The 24,406-nt window shown below is 36.5% G+C and overlaps 1 protein-coding gene across 1 annotated transcript in view; it reads right to left on the reverse strand.

Moving 5' to 3' along the window:
- Positions 1-24,406, reverse strand: part of LOC120861099 (serine/threonine-protein kinase TNNI3K-like) — a 329,844-nt gene that overhangs the window by 213,435 nt on the left and 92,003 nt on the right. The window contains exons 6-11 of the mRNA XM_040236762.1: positions 21,478-21,576; positions 18,892-19,030; positions 13,226-13,370; positions 13,034-13,138; positions 8,449-8,543; positions 7,700-7,849 (exon numbers count right to left, since the gene is read on the reverse strand). Coding sequence (XP_040092696.1) covers positions 7,700-7,849; positions 8,449-8,543; positions 13,034-13,138; positions 13,226-13,370; positions 18,892-19,030; positions 21,478-21,576 — 733 coding nt within the window. The remainder of the gene's footprint in view (positions 1-7,699; positions 7,850-8,448; positions 8,544-13,033; positions 13,139-13,225; positions 13,371-18,891; positions 19,031-21,477; positions 21,577-24,406) is intronic.

Below are 24,406 nucleotides of genomic sequence, written 5' to 3' on the forward strand. Positions count from 1 at the left end.
AAGCACAAAGGGAGAATAAAAGCATTCTAGCCAGATTAAAAAATTTTGCAGTTCCAATGAGTAGAAAGAGGAAGTTTATTTAGAATATTCTTTAAAATCTTTTGCCTATTACTTTGAGTATTAGAATTGTGCAGTTAATACAAAAACCTACAATATTTTTTTAAAAATCCCCACAGAGAAAACAGGTATTAGTAATTAGTGTTCTTGAAAAGCTCAACTATATTATGACTGATTGTATGCCATGTAGTGAGATACCTAATAGAATGTTATGACTGAAATATCTCCTCATTCTCTATTTCACTTCAACAAATGTGTATTGAGCAGCTATTAGGAATCAGCCATTGAATTAAGGTTTTGGAAGACAGAGATTAATAGCCCAAATGTTTGTCCTCAAAAAGTTATGGAGAATAATGTTTCAACCAGAGACAGAAGTAGGAGTATGGCACAATAAAACAAACGGATACGTGTACTAGGCTGGAACATCAGGGGAGACTTTCTAGAAGACAGGAAGGATCCATAAACTGAATCTTGAAGGCTAAGTAGAAATCAGAAATTTAAAGTGAAGTGGAGTAGGCAAGGTGGAAGGGTATAGTGAAAGAGAGAATGGCATGAGAAAAGATTTAGAAAACTGGAATAACAGGACATGTGTAGGGAGGAGCAAGTAATTTTGCATAGCTCAGGGGTAAAGCATCCTCCTGACAAGGCAGCAGATGCAGATTCAATCCCTGGGTCGGGAAGATCCTTTGGAGAAGGAAATGGCAACCCACTCCAGTATTCTTGCCTGGAAATCCCATGGACAGAGGAGCCTGGCAGGCTACAGTCTATGGGGTTGCAAAAAAGTCAGACATAAGTTAGCAACTAAACAACAGCAACATCATGGGAATAGACACTGTCTTACAGGGTTGTTGTGTAGATTTAATGAGATAATGCAGTTTGGAATATGCTTGGCATACAGTGAGCCTCAGTGAATGTTAGTGATCTAAAGAATATGATGATAATTGTAGCACGTGGATCACTCATGTGACAGGAATGACTGGATATGATATTTGAGAGGTAGGAAGGGCACAGAGTATGCCATCATAACAAACTGAGGTAATGATATTAAACTGGGGCTTTTTTCTATAGGGGATAGTGTGTCAGTGAAGGAGTTTAAGCTAGGGAGTGATATGGTCCTATTTACACCTTGGATACATCTTTTAGTTCACAGTTGGAAAATGGAATCAAAGCTGAAGACAAAAAAGAAAAAAGTAGTTATAAGGTGAATAAAATGGATCAGGAGAAGAAGGAAAAGGTTATGAACTAAAACAGTGATAGTAAAAAAAAGAACAGATTCATACTTATACTTCATACAATACTTATACTTCATGTAAGTATGAAGTAAAATGACAGGACTTTTTGATTGAATGGATGTGGGGAAAGCGAGGATGAAAGAGAAACAGTAGTCAAGGACCAATCCAGATTTCTGACTCAGGTGACTAAGAGAATGGCAATGCCATTCAATGACATCATGAATGAGGGATATGGTAGGAGACCCTGACTGATGAAGGAAAAAGAAGATATTAAATTCAATTTTGGACTTGTTGAGTTTTATATGCTCCTCAGATATCTAAGTAAAGGGATCCAACAAATCAGATGGTATAATGGTTTGAAAACATCGCCACAGAATCTTATAATTCTCCATGACTGAAGGGGGACAATCCTGCTAGAGCAGAGAGACTTGGAAATCTGTACTAAAATTTTAAAATATTATGTTATATATTTGTATGCAACTACACATATTAGGGGGCTTCCCAGGTGGTCAGTGGCAAAGACTCTGCCTGCCAAGCAGGGGATGCAGGTTCAGTCACTGGGTCAGGAAGATCCCCTGGAAAAGGAAATGGCAACCCATTCCAGTATTCTTGCCTGGAAAATCCCATGGACAGAGGAGCCTGGAGGGCTACAGTCCATGGGGTCAGAAAGAGTTGGAAATGACTGAATGACTGAGCATGCACATATACATATTAGAACGATGATTTTCAGTTGCTTAACATTTTGATGAGTGATCTTCAAAACTTCCTGCTGTAGTCCTTAAATTTTAAGTTTTCAGTGAATGCTACTATTTGTCATAAATAAGAAATATATACACAACCAAATAACACAAGTGATTTCTATATTCTGGTTTTGGCCGGTGATATCTGGCTTCATGAAAAGGTTTAAAGAGGATACCCATTTTCCTAATATGTTAATGTCATATTTCTTCCTGGATGCTAGCGCATGTTGTAAATTAGGAAAGATTTTGAGATTTTAAAGTTTTGTGGAGCATGACTGTATCTCTTCTGTGCACTGAATAATTCTCAATATTTTTTTATTGAGAATCTGTAATCCAAACATTATTTCTTATTCCTAACCCATAGCAGAATTTTGTAAAGTAGTTATAATTTATTTAAATTTGAAGATTAAACCTCAGAGGGATTAAATAACTTGCCCAAGGTCATTCAATAGTAAGTATGGAATTTGGACTTAAATTTACTTGATTCTAGAGTAAGGTGGTTAGGTTGATCTGTGTCATAAGACAGACCTCTGTTTGGTATCAAATTTCGACCGAAGAGCTATGTGGTTTGAGCCAGCATGACTTCACACCTCAAAGTCACAAACATTTTATCTGTAATACAATTGTAATACCAATTAAAGGGTTATTTTGATATACATACATATATATATGTATGTATGCATATGCGGGGCTTCACAGTTGGATCTGTAGTAAAGAACCCACCTGACAGTGCAGGAGAAGAAAGAGACCTGGGTTCGATCCCTGGGTTGGGAAGATCCCTTGGAGGAGGAAATGGCAACCCACTCCAGTATTCTTGCCTGGTGAATGCCATGGACAGAGGAGCCTGCAGGCTACAGTACATGGGGTTGCAAAGAGTTGGACACAGCTGAGCAATTGAGCATGCACGCATGTACATATGCATATGTAATAAGTGATTAATGAGTGTAAAGTTCTCTGCTACTAGTTGTATTAATGTATACATTTTCACATATAGTTATTATGTTTCAAAATTTTTTGTATTATCCCCCTACTAGAATAAAGGTTCTTCCTACTCTAATGAGAGCTGCTGCTGCTGCTGCTAAGTCGCTTCAGTCGTGTCTGACTCTGTGCGACCCCATAGATGGCAGCCCACCAGGCCCCCCCGTCCCTGGGATTCTCCAGGCAAGAACACTGGAGTGGGTTGCCATTTCTTTCTTCAATGCGTGAAAGTGAAAAGTGAAAGCTGGTATTATTTTATTTATTTTTTAAAGAGACAGAGTTAACTAAACATGTAGAGAGATAACCAGGAGACAGAAAATTATACATAGAATTTTAAACACCACCTAAACGTTCTGTTTATTCCTTCCTTTACTTTATCCTGATCCATCCTGGCATAATAAACTATGTTTATTAAACTAAGTAACTAAACCCCAAGTAGGTAAGAATTCAACATAGAAAAAGACTGAGAGTTTATAAACCAAGGATGAAGATTTATCAGAAAATTTAATGAAGTCACTTCTCCTTCCTTCTACTCCTCCCTCACCCTTATCTCTTAGTTATTTTTTACTGGCTGAAAACTGTAGAAACTCACAACGATAAGACTTCATTACTTTTAGAGAATACACTATGGTACGTTTACTATAAATAATTCACACCATACTACACTTGTCAAAAGGAATGAACAAAGTATATATCATGGTAGAGGAGCCTTGATTTTTATTGTTTTTGCTCACTTACTCACTAATTTTCCAACTGCAGCTCCCTGTCACTGTGAATTAGAGTAGTTCTGTTATATACAAATATTGTATTCTGGGTAATTAGATATTGGAATAGGAGTCTCTGTAAATTACTTTAACTGGTGTCAGTACTGAAGCAAATAAGAAGTTTTTAGTTCTGTTTCTGGTTTGGGTTATTTTCTGACCCTAAACAGCCTGACATAAAGGAGTGCTTTTCTTTATCAAAGGCAGCCTTTTCAAATCTAACTGCCAGACACACTATTGAGCTATGTGTTAAATTCTAATTGGCTGAGATCTTTTCAATTCGGCAGTTTCATCTTTAATGCAATGGATGTAAGATTATGTGTGGCTCTTTTCAATGAGTTTTCCATACTGGTGATTAGGGCAGAGGATTTGGACATAAGCAGGCTGCTGGCTATTTCTTCTGGCCAATTTAAATTGATTTATACAAGTCCTTTGTACCCCAGGGGAAGGGCAACACAAATCCCAGTGAGTGAGCCAGATATGGCTACTCTCAGAGGAGTGAAAAAGAAGAGGGAGGACAGACTGGGGAGAGGAAACACTAACTATTGTAAAATTGGAGCTCTGGCCAGTCTGTCAGAGAAATATTGAAACTTAACCAGTAGGCTTCTGTATAGAACCAAGGTCACTGGGAAAATTATTTCCAAGATTGATTTTGATATATTTAGGTTAAAAGGACTGTGTAAATAGAAAATATTCTTTATACTTGATCCCACAGGGAGCCATAGTGAGCAAACTCTTTTCTAAAAGTATTCTAAAAGACAGTGGATAATTATTTCAGAACTCCAAAGCAGCTGTAAATGTGCGATAACAGAATAGCAGAGTGGGTCAGCTAACAATTTTGTTTGGGACAGATGCAAAATTGGCCTTAGAATCATTCAGAGATGTGTTCTGTTGAGAAAGTCTCCTAGTTTTCTGTTTCGAAGGTACACGAGGAGGAGCTATTCAAAGAGGGCACATCCGAAAGCAATCCTTTTCAAACAGATAGACTCTGGTTATAAAGCTCTCTTCTGGGTTTTCTCCTTTAAGGACTGGATAGGGTACAGGCAAACCATGGTGGGGTCACTTCTATTATACATCATCTCTATTTCAGGAAGAAAGAACTCCAAGTTAAGTTTTAGTGCTTTTTCAACTCCATTTCCAAGCAGCTCAGAAAATCCTTGGTATGCCAGATCAATTAATTTGGTGACTCCCTCTCTGAAGGAGAATGTAAACTATTTATCCAAAGAAACCAGGGACAGTGTACTGCTGACAATATTTTAACAGTGAAATTTCAATCCTCCCTGAACACATGAAAACAAAGAAACGTTTCTCTAGCAAGAGAAAATAGCAACAGTTTTATTTTGTTGCTTTGACTTGCTTTGCCCTAGAACATATGCAAAACATCCATCTGTCTCCTGAGTGGTAACATTCAATTTGTTAAAATTCATAGTAATAATGAAATGCAACACTGATGCCTGCCACATTAGTTGAACAAATAAGGGTGACAAGTATGGCATATGTTGCAGAGACCAGTGGGTAAGTCCTCTAAGCTAAAGGATTTTTGTTGTTGTCTTTTGGTAGGAAATCTTAGGAGCTTGCACGATGATTCAAGGTTTTATAAAGTATAGAACTCCACAGAAAATAAAAGTAAAGCCAGTTTTCAACCATCGTTCTCAATCAACTAAAAACAAACAAAGCCAAACCCTGTGAAGAGCTGGCTGCAGCAGCTATTTCTGAGCTGTCTGCCAGAAGACTAATGCTTTGTAAAGTCTTTCTCTGAAACTCAGATTTCTTGAGAGGTGTTATCTGAGAATCATTGGAATTAATGCAACATAACTAGAACTTAGTAAGGGCTCTTGATGTTTAAGAACAAGTAAACTTTTTCAACTGACACACAAATACAAAACTACCTGGACTTCCCTTTATACAAATTAGAAGGCAGTTATACCTAACAGAAATGTGCACAGATATTCATCAAAAGATATGTATGTGATATGTACATGTATAACAGCTATGTTCCTAATAGTTCTCAATTATCCAAATACCCTGAAACAGCAGAATAAATAAATTGTAATATAGTTAAAAACAATACCATAAAATAAGAATGAATGATCTGGAGCTGTATGCAACAAAATGGATGAATCTCGCAACTCACTGGGCTAAACAGGTCAGACATTAAGATGTATACATCACAGCATGACGTCTATATTAAGTACATGTGTGCATGTTCAGTTGCTTCAGTTGTGTCTGACTCTTTGTGACCCTATGAACTGTAGCCTGCCAGGCTCCTCTCTCCGTGAGATTCTCCAGGCAAGAATGGGTTGCCATGCCAAGGGATCTCCAGGCAATCTTCCTAAACCTGGGATTAAACCCGCATCCATATTAAGTATAGAAAGAGGTAAAGCTAATCTATGCCTCAAGAAGGCAGTGATACCATTTTTGGTGAGTGAGCTGAATACAATGTCAGTGGGGCTTCTTGGTGTGGATCATGTTCAGTTTCTTCATCTGAATGCTTAGTGAGTTCAGTTAGTGAAAATTCTTTGAGCTATAATGTGCAGACATGTGTTTGTGTGTGTGTGTATTTCTATTTATACAATACTCAAATAAAAAGTAAAAACATAACAGGCCTATATCTTAACTCATGCCTTGTTATTCCATGTCTTTTCACTTCTCTTTTTTTGTAAAGTAACTTGTATATCATTTCCTCACTAGCAGCCTTCAGACCTATATGCTTTTCTTTCTCCTTGTCTATGTGCTTACAATAGTTCTCTATTTCTATCCATCAAACTTCATCTCTCCTTTCATTAATGGACTTTCATGTCCTACTTCAGACAGAAAATATTTTAGATCACCTTGACAGCCTAAGAAATCTTCTAGTTTAGTAACTGTTCTTGTAAGCATAGTGTTCTAATACTTAAAAACATAAGAATACTTCTTTACATACTTTGAGCATACTAATAAGGCAATGCAGACATCAAAATCTGATATATTTTACAGTATTTACTTGTATCTCTCTGATTTCAATATTGTTCCATCTCACCTGAAGATTTAAACTCTGTTTGAGTTTATGTGGTTTATGTAGAGCTCGCTTAAGAGGTATAATATATAATATAATATAATATAATAAAAATGACAAAATCATATTTTACCTTCTGATTGTATCTAGTTTCCTTTCCCTTAAAAGGAAAATTTATTAGTTTTCATTTTCATTCTTTATTTATGGACTACTACTATAACCACTACTATCATTGCCAAAATGCCAAGTATTAGGTATTTATTTTGTGCCAGTCACTGTGTTAGGCAATTTGCACATATTATCTCATTTAATCTTTACAATCTTATGAAGTTGCCACTGTCTTCATTTTTCAGATGAAAAAACAAAAGTTCAGCAAGTATAAATAACTTGCCCAAAATTAGCATTATAGTTTGATTTAAGCCCCATGTTCTTCCAACCCAAGCTTTCACCACTTTGAGCTCAAATAAGTTTATACTTAAGCATTGAACATTGGTTCCCTTACTTTTTCAAATACAGGCATTGTTAGCAGGGTTAGATATGACAAATATGCATTCATTCTTTCTTTGCATTAATTTAACTTTAATAATTCAAATCCACATCCAAATTCTTCCATATACGAGGTGAAGACTAGCTCTACATCTCCAACAAAGTAATGAACATTGCCTATCACAATTTTGTTTCTCCAGGAAATAGAAATGTGACAGCTCCTTCTCTCTTCAAAATGCCAGTGCCAAAAGTGCCTTCAGCTCACCTGCAGCCCTGGAGTTGCCTTCCCTACTGTACTCTTTGATCCACATTCCTAGTGATTCAAATACAATCTCCAAAGGAAATGGGAGTATACAAGTCATGGAAGCAAAAGAACTATTGATGTAGTGACATCAACAGTGCTCACAGTTCAGTGTTATCACTACAGCAATGCAATGGTGAAAACTATACCTTTTTCATAAGCCCACATCAAACACGTCTGCTCATCTTTTTCCCCACTAGACCTGCTTGGATCACAAGCTACCAGATTCATATCAGCTCCATTATCCAGTAAGAACTGAACCAGGCGAATGTGACCATGGTAGCAAGCAGAGTGCAACCCTATAATAAAATAAGAATGAAAATATGAAAGGAGAAAAGGGGAAACTGAACTCCAATTTTCAAAAGATAGTCATTACCACTTAATAGCACTGTTGCCAGAGATATATAACAAAAGTTGAGTTCTCTGACAGATAATTAATTCTATCTTTGAGAAAAAAGAACAAACATACTTTAAAGAAGTATCTGGTTGATATATAGAGAGACTACCTTTTGCTTAAGCACACTTTTTAGTATTTTTACATCCACTGTAATTACCAGAACAAACATTAGCATCTTTGTATAAATCAAAGAATAAAGACCTCAAACAAACAAAAAAAATTTTTTTCAGCAGTAAACCAAGGGTAAGACAGTGTGATCAGTGTGTTCCTGATGCAGGTCATAACGGATGCATTGGCTGTAAATACTTTTGCAAAAAATGAAACTGACCAAAAGTCAGTCTGCTTTCTATTATCACCATGCACCATCAATTTAAAAAATGTCATTGATAAAATATTCCTTGTCATTGGGGCTGGCCACTGCCACTGCTCCCCTCCCTCTTGACCATATTTCTCTTGAGCATTGATATGCATCAGAAACTGTTGTTCTCACCACAGTCTTACCTGTGTGTCCGTCCCTTCCTTGGTGGTTGATGCTTATGACATTCTGATCAAGAAGAAATTTAACCAGGTCAATGCTCTTGCCATAAGTACAAGCACTGCAAAGATATAACACAGGGGAAATAGAGGGCCTCTCTTATGGACTGAAGGTGTGCCCTCCGAATTTAGTATGTTGAAGCTCTGACTCCCATAACCTTACAATGTAGCTATAATTTAAAGAGGTATAATTTACAGAGGTAATTAAGTGAAAGTGGATTAATTAGGGTGGCCTGGGCCCTCATCAAATATGATTGATGTCCTTACAAGAAGGAAAGATTAGAAGATTAGGACAGGGACAGGAGGACAGCTCACGAAGAGACAGAAAAGAAGGTGACCATTGGCAATCCAAAGAGAAAGGTCTCAGGAGAAACCAAACCTGACACCTTGATCTTGAGTTTTCAGACTCCAGAACTATAAGAAGATCAATTTCTGGTGTTCAAGGCACCTAGGGCATGGTATTTAGTTATGGTAGCCCTAGAAAATTAAAGCAGCCCTGCTTTACCCAGGCTATTTTAGATGCTGGTGTTTACATAAGAGTGCCAAAAAGGCAGAAAAGAGAGAAGGAGGAAGGGAGAGAGAAGTAGGGGTGATAAGAAAAAAAAGCACAGAAAGCAATACAATCCTGAAGATTCTCAAAGATGAGCCTTTAAGAAAGGAGCTGTATAAAATTTCTAGGATTTTCTTATTAATTATTAAATAGTTCTTATGATATGACTTCTTTTTTAAGCATTCTGCAGGGAAACTGAATGGAATGAAGGAACCCAGGAAGGTTCTGAGAAATTTAAATGAAACATTACACTTGTGATTACATCTGAAGCAGGAGAGACAGCCCTGTGAAATCTGATGCTAATTCCAGGTAGGTAGTGTCAAAAATAATTTGAACTGGAGGACACCCACTCAGTGACTCCAGAGAACTGGAGAACTGTTTGGTGTAGAAAACCCTTATATGCAGCTGGTATCTTGTGTTTGGAAGTGAGGTATTGTGTGTTATGGGACAGTACAGAAAAACAGGGATTTTTCCTTCCAGGTTTGTTCCAGAAGAGGTTGTTCACTGAGTCTTACTATTTCCTCTTCCTGGGATGACTTTGCCTAAATCCTTTTCTATCATAGATTCTTATTATTTTCTTTAAATAAAATGCCACTATTTATCTAGTTGAACTGATGTTCCCTCTATGAAGTCTCATGGACCAAAAGTTGAGTTCATTGTTATCGCCTCTGCTTCCTTATTAGTTCAGTTTTATGGCACTTTTCATTGTGTTATGATAATGGATACACCTGTGTGTGCTTTGATGCCTTACAACAGAGTTTCCTTAAGGAGGGAAGGGATTGTGTCATGTCAATGTTCCTACCAGCAACAACACAATATAGCTCCTTAATAAGTTTTTCTTGAATAGTTGAGTGAATAAAAAGTCACTATCAGTGTAATAGATTCTATCACCATTAGTTATTTGTATTACAAATAGGACTCTTAACACTATACTTTTAATGTTTGTCTGAATTCCCTCATTGTTTCCTTTCAAATTAACTGTTTATAGGAAATGATATATATATATGCAAGTGTGTATACAAATGTGTGTACATATAGCATATGAAAACAATAACAGAAATGTACGGAGTGGTATGTGCAAAGCACTGTGATTTGTACATAGAAAAAACCATAACTGTAGTGAGCTCTTCATGTAAAAGGAGTACTTCTTTTATAAATATATTCTTAAAATGAATAGAATAGTAATATGTTGTTCCTAGTAGCCACAGGTTTGCACAAAATAAAACAATTGAATACATACTTTTAACTCACTTCACTAATCTCCTTATATGCAGAGTACATCATAGTGAAATGCCGGGCTGGATGCAGCACAAGCTGGAATCAAGACTGCCAGGAGAAATATTAATAACCTCAGCTATGCAGATGACACCACTTTTATGGCAGAAAGCAAAGAGGAACTAAAGAGGCTCTTGATGAAGGTGAAAGAGGAGAGAGTTAAAAAGTTGGCTTAAAACTCAACATTCAAAAAATGAAGATCATGGCATCTGGTCCCATCACTTCATGGCAAATAGATGGGGAAACAGTGGAAACAGTGGTGGACGTTCTTTTTTTTGGGGCTCCAAAATCATTGTAGATGGTGACTGCAGCCATGAAATTAAAAGACACTTGCTCCTTGGAAGAAAAGTTATGACCAACCTAGACAGCATATTAAAAAGCAGAGATAATACTTTGCCGACAAAGGTCCATCTAGTCAAAGCTATGGTTTTTTCCGTAGTCATGTATGGATGTGAGAGTTGGACTGTAAAGAAAGCTGAGCACTGAAGAATTGATGCTTTTGAACTGTGGTTTTGGAGAAGACTCTTGAGAGTCCCTTGGACTACAAGGCCATTAAACCAGCCAATCCTAGAGAAAATCAATCCTGAATATTCATTAGAAGGTCTGATGCTGAAGCTCAAGCTCCAATACTTTGGTCGCCTAATGCGAAGGGCCAACTGACTAGAAGAGACCCTGAGGCTGGGAAAGATTGAAGGCAGGAGGAGAAGGGGATGACAGAGGACTAGATGGTTGGATGGCATCACTGACTCGATGAACATGAGTTTGAATAGGCTCCGGGAGTTGTTGTGTTGATGGACAGGGAAGCCTGGTGTGCTGCAGTCCATGGGATCACAAAGAGTCAGACACGGCTGCTCAACTGAACACCACCACTCATATTCTCCTATGGACAATCTTCTGAAGGTGATGATAATCCTCAGATTATAACTGGTTTCAGTGTGTGCACAGAGTAGCAGAATGACCTGAAAATTAGACTGAGGTGTCAGCCTCCATAAAAATGACTTATTGGAAAAAGCGGACTTGAGTACCTCACAAATATCAGTTCTCCCGATTGCCTCCTTTAGGGACAAATTCCATGGTCCACTTTGACTGAAGGCATGATCTAAAGAGTTCGTGCATCTGTTCTGTGACAGAATGTGTAGAAAATAGGCAAAATATTTTGGTACTAGAACATGAAGATACATAAAAACACAGGACTTGGAATTAGTCAGGCATTTAATCAGAGCAGGTGATGGCACCCTACTCCAGTACTCTTGCCTGGAAAATCCCATGGACGGAGGAGCCTGGTAGGCTGCAGTCCATGGGGTTGCTAAGAGTCGGACACGACTGAGCAACTTCACTTTTACCTTTCACTTTCATGCATTGGAGAAGGAAATGGCAACCCACTCCAGTGTTCTTGCCTGGAGAATCCCAGGGACGTGGGAAGCCTGGTGGGCTGCCGTCTATGGGGTCGCACAGAGTCAGACACGACTGAAGCGACTTAGCAGCAGCATCAGCAACAGGCATTTAATACATAATTTTCTAGCCATAAGAATCTTTGGCAAGTTAGTTTTCTTGAGCCTCAATTTTCTCACTGGTAAAAAAGGGATAGTAAATCCAACTTCATAAAATGGTGATGAGGATTAAATGAAATAATGGATGCAAATCATCCAGCACATATTCACTGTTCCATAAACGGAAGTTGTCTTCACCTCCCCTTTGGCTGACCTCTTTGCCTGGTAAGACAAATCTGGAAAACCCAAGTGAAATTTGACACGTTGATGCCTGATGCAGAAGTATAAGCTTAATTTTAGTTCAGTATTAATCAGTAGTTAGTCTCTCATTTCTATTATTCACCAGCAATGTACAGACACTATATAAATAACACATTAGGCTCAAATACATGTTTTAGGTGTTACAAACCAGCCGAGAGATCTGCAATGTGTAGGTGAATGTATCTTATATTTAAGGTTTACTCAATTTGAATGACTACACTTTTATTTAATAAGCAAAACAGTAGCCTGTTAATGAGTGTTTTAAATTATATGAATATCTGCCTTCCTTTGGGACATTTTAGGGACTTATGCCTCTTGAGTTTTTATCAGTCCTTTTCTTCCCTCTCTCCTTCTCTTTTCTTTCTTTCTTAGTCGCAACTTTTCCAAACCTAGATGTTCCTTCAGTGTGCTTTTCCAGAGCTTACTCTAAAGGACTCTAATGTATTCCTAGCAAGGAGTTAATGCCTTCTTATGTATCTCAGTGGCCACCCCGACTAAGCTCTTACAGGCTGACAGATGGATGTCTTAGATAGGTAGATACATTTGCACATAAGGTTTAAGTGGTAAGGAAAAAAAATGTCACTTTTGATGCTGATGAATTCTGGTAATGAGATTCTTGTCGGAGGAGGATTATGGGCACTGGTCCTTTTGGCAGCTTTCTGCAGAGTGGAATGGAATAGAAGCAATATGCTTACAGATGTTGACATGCCTGTTGCCTTGGCAACATCAGCCCCTATCTTTGTAGCTGCTGCCAGCAAGGCAGCATCTGGCTCCAGCCCCATCTGTTGTACTGACTGCAGCATCTGCCTCTACCTTTTCTTCCGTGCATCTAGCTTGGACTTCCCATCCTCTGCCCACCCTCTTCTCTTGCTCTCGGATTGTAACATCTGCCACTATTCATTCTTGCTTTACGTACATGACTTCTGGTGTTGAAGAGTGTTCACTTAGTGGAAATTGTGCTTAAATATTCCTTTACCTGTGAAAAGCTGTTTCACTGAAGATGTTTTCTTTAGTCAGACTTTCTATTCCTGATATTTGAATGATTTCCTTGGCAACTTCAAATTTGCCATTGTAGCATGCCCTAGAGATAAAAGAAAATATTTTGAGACTAGTAGAAAGGAACACACAGTATACCTGGAGTACCTATGGAATGATACATAATACTCACAGGTGCAAAGGGGTGTCTCCATAGATATTGACAGCATGTGGCTGAACTTCTAAATCACTCTGGAGCAGGTACTTCACTATATTGTGATGTCCAAAGCGAGAACAGAAATGGAGTGGAACGTGATCTTCATTGTCCTGAGCATTTACTGTCATCAAAAGAAAGATATGTTTTCTAGAATTCTCTATCTCTCAGCCTCCTCATGTGTAGTATCAGGGACTTTTCTAAGTACCTAAGAGACTCCTGGGAATTGCCAATTAATGACAACAATAAAGAAAATTAAGTGCAACCGATTAAAAAAGTTATAATTCTCTTCTATAGCCCATTACCACATTAAGCAGGCTTTCTTCTAGCTCCCATAAATCTATGGAACACTTCTAATCAAATCTACCTTGCACAATGAAAGAGTTCAGGAAACTAGTAAGTATCTAAAATGTACTCATGGCCTTATTTCCACAAGTATCACTGTTCAAACTGATTATACTTCCAACCCTCATGGAAGATGTTAAAAAGTTCAGACTCTGGACAGAGCATCATTTTCCCAAATACTGGCCCAATATATTAGCATGAGGCCTAGTATGCTGTATGTTTATAGTGCTATTTAGGAGGTCCTGATGTTCCCTCAACTGAAAAATGTTATACTGTAGTATACAAAACATGGTATAATGAAAAGACAACAAGTGATTCAGACCTCATTAATTGTTACCCAAGACAAGTGTTTAACATTAACTGCAGTTTTAAATTGTCCAATTGGTAGTGATCACTTGACTTTTCCTTTGTCCAGTCCAGCCTTATAACCTCTTCTGACATTTGGGAAATGCCCTAAGTTGAAAGTACTAACTAGATGCCAAAATCACATTTTATCATAGAAGCTGGAAAAATGCTTTCCAAGTCTCCTTTGCAGTTAGGGCACAGGATTAGCACAGGGTGACCATATCTCCCAGTTTAGTGTTCTTATGCTAGCATAGTTTTTAATAGCAACACTTTCACTCTCAACCATGCCATGGTTGGACGCTTATCTGCAGGCTCTTCTATTCAACATGTTACTTCAGACTCTTACATCAGAGCTGATGACATACAAAAGCAGAGTCTCTTCTGTTTTGGGAAAGTAGCAGTGGTGGAATAGCTCCATCTAAGTTCCAGTAGTAGTGTTTCCAGCCACAGACTGGGTACCCTGCATTGTTGGTGCCAGAAACACAAGTGCTGGTGTGTATGTTAGTAGGGGTGGCAGTGCGCCTTCAAAGGATTAATTTTGGGGGTGTGATTCTGGACACCATTTCTCACTGTGAGAATGCCAAATCCAGTTTTTTGCTCTGTTCTGGGAAAGATTCTACGATAATTGATATCATTTAATATATTTCCTTCATGCTTAAATCAACAAGCGTTAGTTTCCAAATCTGGCAAATAAGAACACCTGACTGACACAATCATTCCTCAACAAGTAATAAATGATCAATATGTACCAGGCACTGTGCTAAGTGTTGTGGATATTGATTTCTTATCAGTTGATGGAATAACACTGTTGGGCAGCAGAAATGCTGAAAGGATTAAAGGAGATAATTTCGGGAAAGTATCTAGCATGATGGCCGTCATATATTAGACATCTAATAAAAATGTCTACTTTCCCTTTTTACTAATTTCCCTCTCAGAAATTTTACTAAATGCTAAGGCCAATAAGGTATAAACGCATAGAGTCTATGCCCTCAAATAATTTACAATCTAGTTGAATAGTCAATAATTACAGGCCTGAAGTAATACAAGTCAACACCAAGCTGCTAAATTGTGGATTTGCTTTAGCACAATTTTTAAAATTAAAAATAATCAGATCAACTGCTCTACAGCTACTTTTTGTTATTTTATTACTCTGTCCATCTGTATAGAGGACTTTATTCAAAATAGAAAAAAATAGCCCTTAACATTCATTTTCATTATTATATGTAATAGAAATCATCCGTAGAACCAAAAAAGTTTATGGAAAGATTTTCTTTTAATAATAAGCAATAGGAAGGAAAAGAAAGTCAAGACACTAGTTTACTTTTTTAAAGTTCAAACAGAATAATCATTTAACATCTAATAAGCATTGATTTAGGCCTTATAGCTGCTATATTTGTAGACAATGATTCTTATTTTATTGTTCTGTAAGATCTTAAGCCAAAAAGAAATCTTTAACAAAGTTACTGAACTCCTCCTCTCAGGGCTGTTATTGAAAAATGAATCTTTGAATCTTTTATATTAATGAGTGGCTCAGAAGGACACTCTTCCTTCAGAAGAATGTTCCTGGCTGTTTTGATTATCTTCCTTTTTAAGATTCTTTTCCTTTGTTCATATTCTGTTGGAAGTCAGGGAAAGTCAATACCATGAGTCAATGCTTGAGAACAGTAGGGAGCCCAGGGAATCAGGAGGTCACATGAGGATTCTTGAGGTCCAGAGGGGACATTGTAAAACAGAATAAAGCACAATATTCCATTAATTCATGATATTCCTTTGGCCATCTCTGGCCCTACCCAACATTGTTCTTCTCTAGTTGAATCAATAAACTTCAAAGCAGATTATTTCCTTGATAAATTATCAGCAGTAGCCTGGACATTACTCCCATCAAAGAAGATATTAATACCAACCAAAGGGACAGGCCAGGAGAAATCTGGATCAGATGCAGAGTTTATATATTGTATATAACTCCATTTCTGCTTCAGCCATTCTGCTACCTTAATTTTGTCATAGACCAATTTGCAAAGATAAAAAAAACATATATTATTATTATTATCTGAGGAAAACTGAATGTATGAATGATAGTCTGTTTGTTCTAACTTAATACATAATTTAGAGGTCTAAGTAAAGGAAAATTTTAAACAAAGGAATACATGTAAATCATTATTAGAAAAATATGTGGTCATTAGTCCTCTACCTTGAAGAGCATATGTGTTCAATAGTGTATTTTGAAAGGAAGAGTAATGAATATGTAGGTAGATGGATGCTACTTCCTGCTTAATTCTGCTCATTGATCTTAAAGATAGAGTAAACGCTTCCATATTAACCCAGCAATGTTGGCACATCCCAATAACTCAACTTCCAAATGTATCTTAAATAAATTTTCAGTAACAAATCTGTGTGATAGCTCTGACAAGATATATTTTTTAAAATAAATTACTTCTCTTTACTGACCATGTCCTAGAAACTTTTGTGACTTTTTCTGATATCCATGTCCATGTTAACAAAATTATATCTTCATCAGATGACAGAAATTAATAGTTTCTAAACTTAAAAATTTCCATTTTTAACTCTGTATCTCTATTTTTAGAAATACAAAAAGAATTTAACTTTGTACCTATATTTTTACAGATACAAAAAGAACTGTATCTCTATTTTCTTCTTATGGAGTCCAGCAATATTTGACCTTTTCAATCTCAATCAACAAGCATTATGTTTCTCCTTTTTCATTTCCTTACAAGGTATAAAGAAGACTAGGGACTTAAAACATATGTGACTGAACAGGTCAGTCTCCTAAACATGCTGAACATGCTTTCGGAATTACATTTTGGTTAATTTTATAACCTTAATTTATTTTCATTTGTGATGTCCTGTTACCATGGAAACATAATGTAAATACCAGATTTCAAATTGTGCTTCTTTTGGGGTCATTCATTTACTCCTCCCCTTATGTCCATTAACCACAGGCAAAGTTCAGACCTAAAATAAATCATCTGAAGGCTTAGATATATTTTAGAGCAAGTGAACTAGGTGATAATAAATCTTGTGCAGCATCCACTAGCATTAAAGATTTTCTGGTTTATTCTTTGCAATTGGTTTAAGTGCAAAAGGGACTTAAATATCAATTGTGTATTAGAAGGAAATACAATGCTTAAAAATCTGAGTCATGTCTCTTGATTTTTTAAAAAAAATGATTGAGTAGGAGGCATTAGAGTGCTTCTGTGAGTCAGAAAGAAAATGCTAAAAATTATATCATATGATGCCAGTATGTATGGGGAATACGGTGCAGCACACATTTCAATGCCTTTTGTAGAAGAGTCCTTTGATCCTGGAGACATGCTGATCATAAATGACACTCATTTTGACACCACTGAGCTTTGGAGTTGTTCAGAGGAATAAAAGGCTGAAGTTGGCATTGATAATAAAAGGAAGAATGTGAGCAGTTCCTGACCTCTTGGAAAAGTGAGGCAGTTTCAAAAACAATTATGTGCTCAGTGATTCACACTAGTGTACTTCTGACTATTCTAAAACAACAGAATCAAAGAGACTGTTTAAATAAGGTCCAAGGAACAGCGCTCCTTGCATCCTGACAACACAGGTTGTTTATGATAATGCTATAGAAAAATTCCTGATTTACTGTACACTGGCTCAGAAAATGATAGAAACTACATTTCTCAAACATTGCCAAGTAAAACGGTCCTGATTCCAACATGGAAATGAAACTGCCTTAGCCTCTTGCCACAGTTATCCCTGGGAGCCTTTGTGTTTTCCTTATGAGTAGACGGAAACATCGATTAGTTTTATTAACTGAATATCAATCTCAACCTTGGACCAAGGAAATGGCAGTTCTAGAGCTTTGACAACCTTGCGCTTTTGGAAATGTGCATCATTTCTGCTGCAAAGGCCAGCAGTTCTTACAGCTGGGCTTTTAATTAGGTCTCTTGAGGGTCAGTGGAAGAAGGCTGGATATGCCTGAGAGAATTTAACAACAAGATGTAACTCTGAGTGAATCTGTGTCAAGAAATAAAGTTTGTGAGGAAGATAAAAAAAGAGAAAGAAAGAACTTTTCTTTAAAACTTTCAGTTTTCCAAAACACATTTTGTAATTTAAAAACTAAAAAGTTGCAGAAAATTTTATTCTATTAAATGCATCTAAAATATTTCTGTGTATTCTAAAGCTTTTTTCCAAAACCGATCACACTCTAACTCTATTTCCATTTAAAATAATAGTAGTCTTAAATACTGAGGTGGATGTGGGGGGTAACATGGAATGTTCATATATAGCTGTGGGAATGAAAAATAGTGTAAATATTTTGGAAAGCTGTCTGAAATTTCTCCCAAAGTTAAACATTATATGACCTTTGATTCAGCAATTCTCTCTCTCTCTCTCTATATATATATATACGTATATATATATATATGTTCATTTTCTAAAAAACACGAAAAATTAACCTATGGCAATAATAGAAGTCAGAATATTGATTATCTTTGGCGATGAAAGCTATTTACTAAGAAGTGGGCACAAAGGATCTTTCCAGGTGAAATATTTGCAACCTTCCAGATAAAAATACTATATCTTGATCTTGAAGGCTTTTGTGTATGTCTATTCAAAAGGAAATATTCACTTAATACTCAGTTAAGATTTGAGAATTTTGCTACATGTAAGTTTTACCTCAATTAAAAAAATATTAGTGAGTAATAACAAGTAGGAAAAACTTAGAAAAACCCCTTACTTTTATGGTCATACCTAATATATTAAGTTGAAATAAAATATGCAAAGAAGGATTAACATATAGGTTTAATTAATATATTAAAAATAATAAATTATGACTTGAGAAACAAATTAGGACTTGAAAACTAGAATCAATCAACTTCATGTTTATTCTCTAGTAAATAAGTAAAGTAGAAGAAAAAGCATACATAAAGTAAAAGACTGCAAAATTCTTCTAACCATAATCTTACCATCTGCTTTGCTGCCTTCTTCCACCAAGAGTTTCACAATATTAAAGAATCCTTTTGCAGATGCTAGGTGGAGGGGCCTATCTCCAACTTCACCACTTATATTTACATCAGCACCAAATTTCAAAAGGAGGCGAGTTACCTAAACGATCCAAGCATTTGAGATTAGTGTCAAATGTCAAATAATAATGCAATGCTTTCAGTAGTATGGAAGGATACATATCATTAAGATGTTCTTTTGGTTAATTTTTGCCTGAAAAAAATCCTAACTCAATTGGCCTCAACAATAAGGCATTTATTATTATATCACCTAGCAAGAAATTAAAAACTGGAGCAATTTCAGAGTTCGGTCTTCACTGTACATAAACAGTCTTCTCTAAAATCACCCATAATCATCTCTGAACAATCCTTTAAAATCTTCTTCTGGCCATAGTCAGCAGTGTTTATGTGATTCTTCATTTTCATAGCGACTTCATGCACAGGTCACCAATGGCCATCTTGTGATTGGGATTCTAGGTCCTGTTTTGATTTATGAATAAGTAGGAGATAGCCACACTAGCTTACTTTAGCATCTTTCCACACTGATTGAGATTCACAACTCAGGAGTCTTCCAGGGGTTGTTTCTGGTAATTTACAGGATTTGTTCAAATTATTTACACATCCACTTAAGATTCTTTCAAATACTTTTTCTAAACTTGACATTGTTTCCTCTGGGAATTTCAGAAGTCATCACAGTGATCCCAAGAGATAAGTTAAGATATACCTGTGCCATTAAAATAACAGTTACGGAAGGACTCCTCAAAAATCTTGACTATTGAGGGCCTTCCACTGTGGTCCAGGGGTTAAGACTTTGCCTTCCAATGCAGGGGGTGTGGGTATGATCCCTGGTCAGGGAGCTGAGATCCCACATGCCTTACAGCCAAAAAACCGAAACATAAAACAGAAGCAGTATTGAGACAAATTCAATAAAGACTTTAAAAATGGTCCATACCAAAAAAATCTCTAAAAACAAGTCTTGACCACTGACGCATCAGCATAAATGTGAATTCAAGCTCTGAAACTATTTTGTGGCAGCAAATAAATATATTTTGGGCAGAAGCCTCTCAAGAATATGGTATACATTTGATAGAAATCTAGGTGAAAAAAATAGCTGGTGGAATGTGGGAGAACTTCTTATTGTGTGCCATGGGTAAAGAAGAAAGGCTCTGAAATTAGGCTTCTATTTATTAGTTATGTCACTTTGAGTAAATGATTTGGCCTTTTCAAAATTCAGTTTCTCCATTGCTAAGATGGGAATACCTCATAGGGTTGTTGTGAGGATCAAATAAATTATCACACATGAAACACTTAGAAAAGTGCCTGGTACTCAATAAATGATATCAGAAGAGGTAGCACCAGTGTGGAATGTGTGTTTTATTCATTTGTTGGCTAATGGGCACACCAATGTTTAATACAGGAGAAAGCTGAACAGTAGTAGACATTTAGTTTCAGGAACCTTGCACTCCTAAGCAGATACTTCCACTTATACAGACTCCACAAATGCTGATTATGAGACTTTATAATGGACAGATTTAAACTATCATTGAAATCGATTGTCTATTAAGCACTGTTATTATATACCTAGGAAATATTGCTCTTGGTACAAAACATCTACTCTTCCACTTAAAAATAAGTAAATAAACAAAGGCCAAGGAATATAGCATATCAGGCACATTTATAAACCAAACGTGCCATTCCCTGTCAGCATATTTTAGCAAGTGACAATAGCATCCATAAATTACTTATGTGCTGTCTTTGCACATAGAAAGTGAGTCCCTTATCATAAAAGGGCCATCCACATTTTAGCATAATTTTATAATACTGTGACTATATATTCAGGGAAAGTAAACAAATTTAACACTCCACATAACATGCAGAGAAGCTCTTTATGTTTCTGCTGGATGACGAGGTTAATCGCCAAAGAGGATGACTTAAGAAACAACGTGCATTGGGTATATCCTGCCTGTGCCTGAAATCAGAAAAAGTTTGGAGTTTTTCATCACTTGAGCTTTGGACCCTGTACTTTCAGAAGCATTTTCAGTACCCAGCTCTCCAGTGCACTCCAATGCACTCTGAGCAGCACATCAATGAAATGAGCAATCTTCCCTAGCTAGAGGTCATGCTTCACAGGCTTGAGAGTGTCCAGGCATATGCCAGCCAGCAAAGAAATAAAAGCACAATGACTGGAACAGCACAGAGACAAAAATAAGTTTGATTTTTAACTTGGGGTCCTTGGGAAGTGCAATAGCATGACCTCTACAAAGGTGTAATTCTGCTGCATAACTGAGTCATACTAGAGATCTAGGGAGATAAAATGAGGAGGAATGAAAATGGTCAGTGAAAATGAATAACTTGGTAGCTGCTATTTTTCTGTGTGGATCTACAAAAGCTTTTCAAGGGTGGAAGTGATGAGTGAGAAGATGGCAAAAATGATTCAAAGGATATCTCAAGTAGCCTTTCTTTGAATATAGTACAGTTTAAGAAAACCCTGGAACACTTAAGTGACGCCCCAGGCTTTGGACTTACCCTGTCACTTACTTACACATTTACCTGTTCACGCCCATAGTGTGCTGCAATGTGCAGTGGAGTGAAAAAGACTGAATCTTGAACATTGACATTAGCTCCGTGCTGCAGAAGCACATCGGCAGCCTGGATAAGAAAGAGCTGGCTTAGGAGATTCACTGGGGGCATCTGTCCAACAAATTCATTTTACAATTAAAATGTATTAATTAAAACACACTATTTTTCCATCTCCCTTCTCTGAAATCTCCAATGGCTTGCTTTTGCCTAGATAATAAAAGCCAAGCTCCTTACTATGGTATTCAAGGTCCTCTCAATCTGATGGTATCCTTTAAAATGTACTTTCCATGACTCTCTTTCATAAACCCAACTGTACAACCAAACTGCCTCCATTTCCCATTTCTCTGAGTCTTTGTTAACATTATTTCCTCAGTCAGAAGTTCCCTTCTGCCCAATCTACAGATATTTAAACCCAAGCTAAATGCCATCTCCTCCAATATTTCTTTACTTTCCCTCTATTTGTTGCCAAATTCTTTGCTAAAATTGTCGTTCTTCCTTTTACATCTCACTCAACTTTCTTTCATACTATTTAGAACATTTGCAAATTTATATACATGCCTTATCACCCTTATTAAAGACCAAATTCTTTAAGGACAAAATGTATACCAAATTCATCTATATAATTCTACCATAGCATGTTGCCATGAAAATAGTAATCATTCAATAAAAATTTGTTGAATGAATGAGTGATTAAAACAAACAAACAAAAACTAGCAGGAGCTATGGATCAACTGCCTTCATGGAAAGGCACAGACTGCCAACAAATCTGCTGACCCTTTAGATTTATTCTACCAAAGATTCATCTCCAAGCCTCTTTTCTCTAGAAAACTGATTGAAGTCATTTCCTCTAGATGTGTTCTTTTTCACTGTAAATTTTTCTAATGTACTCTCTGTTCTTTAGTTGGTAAAATAATACACATTTGGGGAAATTTTCAAAAGGCTGTTAGTCTTAGAAGAGAGAACATGAAGCTGAGATCAAAGAGCTCAAGGAACATCTGTTCCCACACCTCTTCTTTTCTCTTATATGCCTTCATCCTAAGTCGAGGGCATAAATGGTAACTGGAGTGCCTCTGTCTAACTCCAAAACATAGAAAGATAGGTTCCACTCTCCCATTTTAAAGGTAAAGACACTGAGCCTCAAGAAGGATTTTTAACCTATCTGAGGTCATACAATTAATAAGAAGCAGAACTGGAATTCAAATTTCGGCTTGTTTGAAGTTTCTTTGCATCAGATCCTTCCTGTGACCTTGACTGCGTTAACACTAACCTTTAAGCAAATGAACTAACTAAATCAATCTCAGGTAAAATGAAGCTTTCTGTCAGTAGAAGCTTGTTAGATTCAGCTTGGAATTGAATTCTGGAACCATTTATATCAAATGTCTGCTATCTTAGACTTCACATGCCTGTGAGTTCAATCTTGGGAACGTTTAAAGGAGGTCACATGTGATCAAGGTAAATGGAGCTTTTTACAAATTCTCTTATTTTAAACATAGCATACAATAAAGTAGACAGCATGAATTTTTACTGTAAAAAGGATTGTCAAATGTTAACATATAGACCCAGTTTCTTAGGCATAGTTCCAGAACTTACTTTCATTCTAAAAGATAAGGGCTCTTAGTCCAATGTAATTTTTTCCTAAGTTTGCACTTATCCAGTTATTCAGAAGGTCAATCTTTTGGCTCAATATTCATTAATTATGAAGTGTTGGCCTTCTGAGAAACTGTCAAAATGTAAGATTTAATGAAACCACACAGAGTCATTATTGAACTGTAGGTTTTAGTTTGTTTTAAAATTCAAGAAAATAGTTAACCATTGAAAGCAATGTACACTGGAATTATCTGAATAATTTCACAGGCTATTTATATATATTTAATGCATCTATTGGTTCTTATGATATTTCAAGTCATGATAGGGAGTATATCTACTACCAATTTTATGGGGATACAATGTATCATGATATACAAATATGTTTGTCATTGTGGTTAAGATAAACACACTCATATTAATGCTTAGGCTGGAACATATATCCATTAAATAATTTTAACCATGCTTCCCCTAATCTAGAACGTGAAAGAGTGGGTAGATCAATTTCATCTCCTTTCCACTACAGGAAGTCCCATGAAGTCCCAAACTGAATCGCTTTTATTCACCACTATGCTAAATATATAGTAGGCATCCAGATAATTATTGAATTGGACTGTATTTCTAGTTAAAAAATAGGAATATATATCTACTAGTCATAAAGGAATTTAAACATTAACAATTAGGACCCAAATATATGATAGAAATTTTTAAATAGTTCAACACACACATTTATTGATCCTTTACTCTGAATTAAACTTTAGTAAATCCCAAGTGCCTGCCCCATGTCAGGAACCGTCACTGGCATTTTTACATACAATGTCGAATTAAGTTTTCTGCTGGCCATAAAATTCTGTTGTATTAAATAATTTTGAGAAAATCCATAGTTTTGATTTTTATCCCCCCAAATAATAACAAAACTACTACTGAAACTGTATACTAGAAAAAAGTCTTATAACAGAAAGGATGTCTTAATAATCTTTAAACTCCTTAAAATAAAGAACTTTATCATACTTAGATTTGTATAAATGATATACATATACATATGTATGAGTATATATATATATATTTATTATTAGTATTATTAAAGAACCAAGATTCAAACATTCAGTTCAGTTCAGTCGCTCAGTCGTGTTTGACCCTTTGAGACCCCATGAACTGCAGCACCCTAGGCCTCCCTTTCCATCACCAACTCCTGGAGTTCACCCAAACTCATGTCCATTGAGTCAGTGATGCCATCCAACCATCTCATCCTGTCTTCCCCTTCTCCTCCTGCCCTCAATCTTTCCCAGCATCAGGGTCTTTTCAAAGGAGTCAT

This window comes from Oryx dammah, unplaced genomic scaffold (assembly GCF_014754425.2).
Source record: "Oryx dammah isolate SB20612 unplaced genomic scaffold, SCBI_Odam_1.1 HiC_scaffold_11227, whole genome shotgun sequence".
Classification (NCBI taxonomy): Eukaryota; Metazoa; Chordata; class Mammalia; order Artiodactyla; family Bovidae; genus Oryx; species Oryx dammah.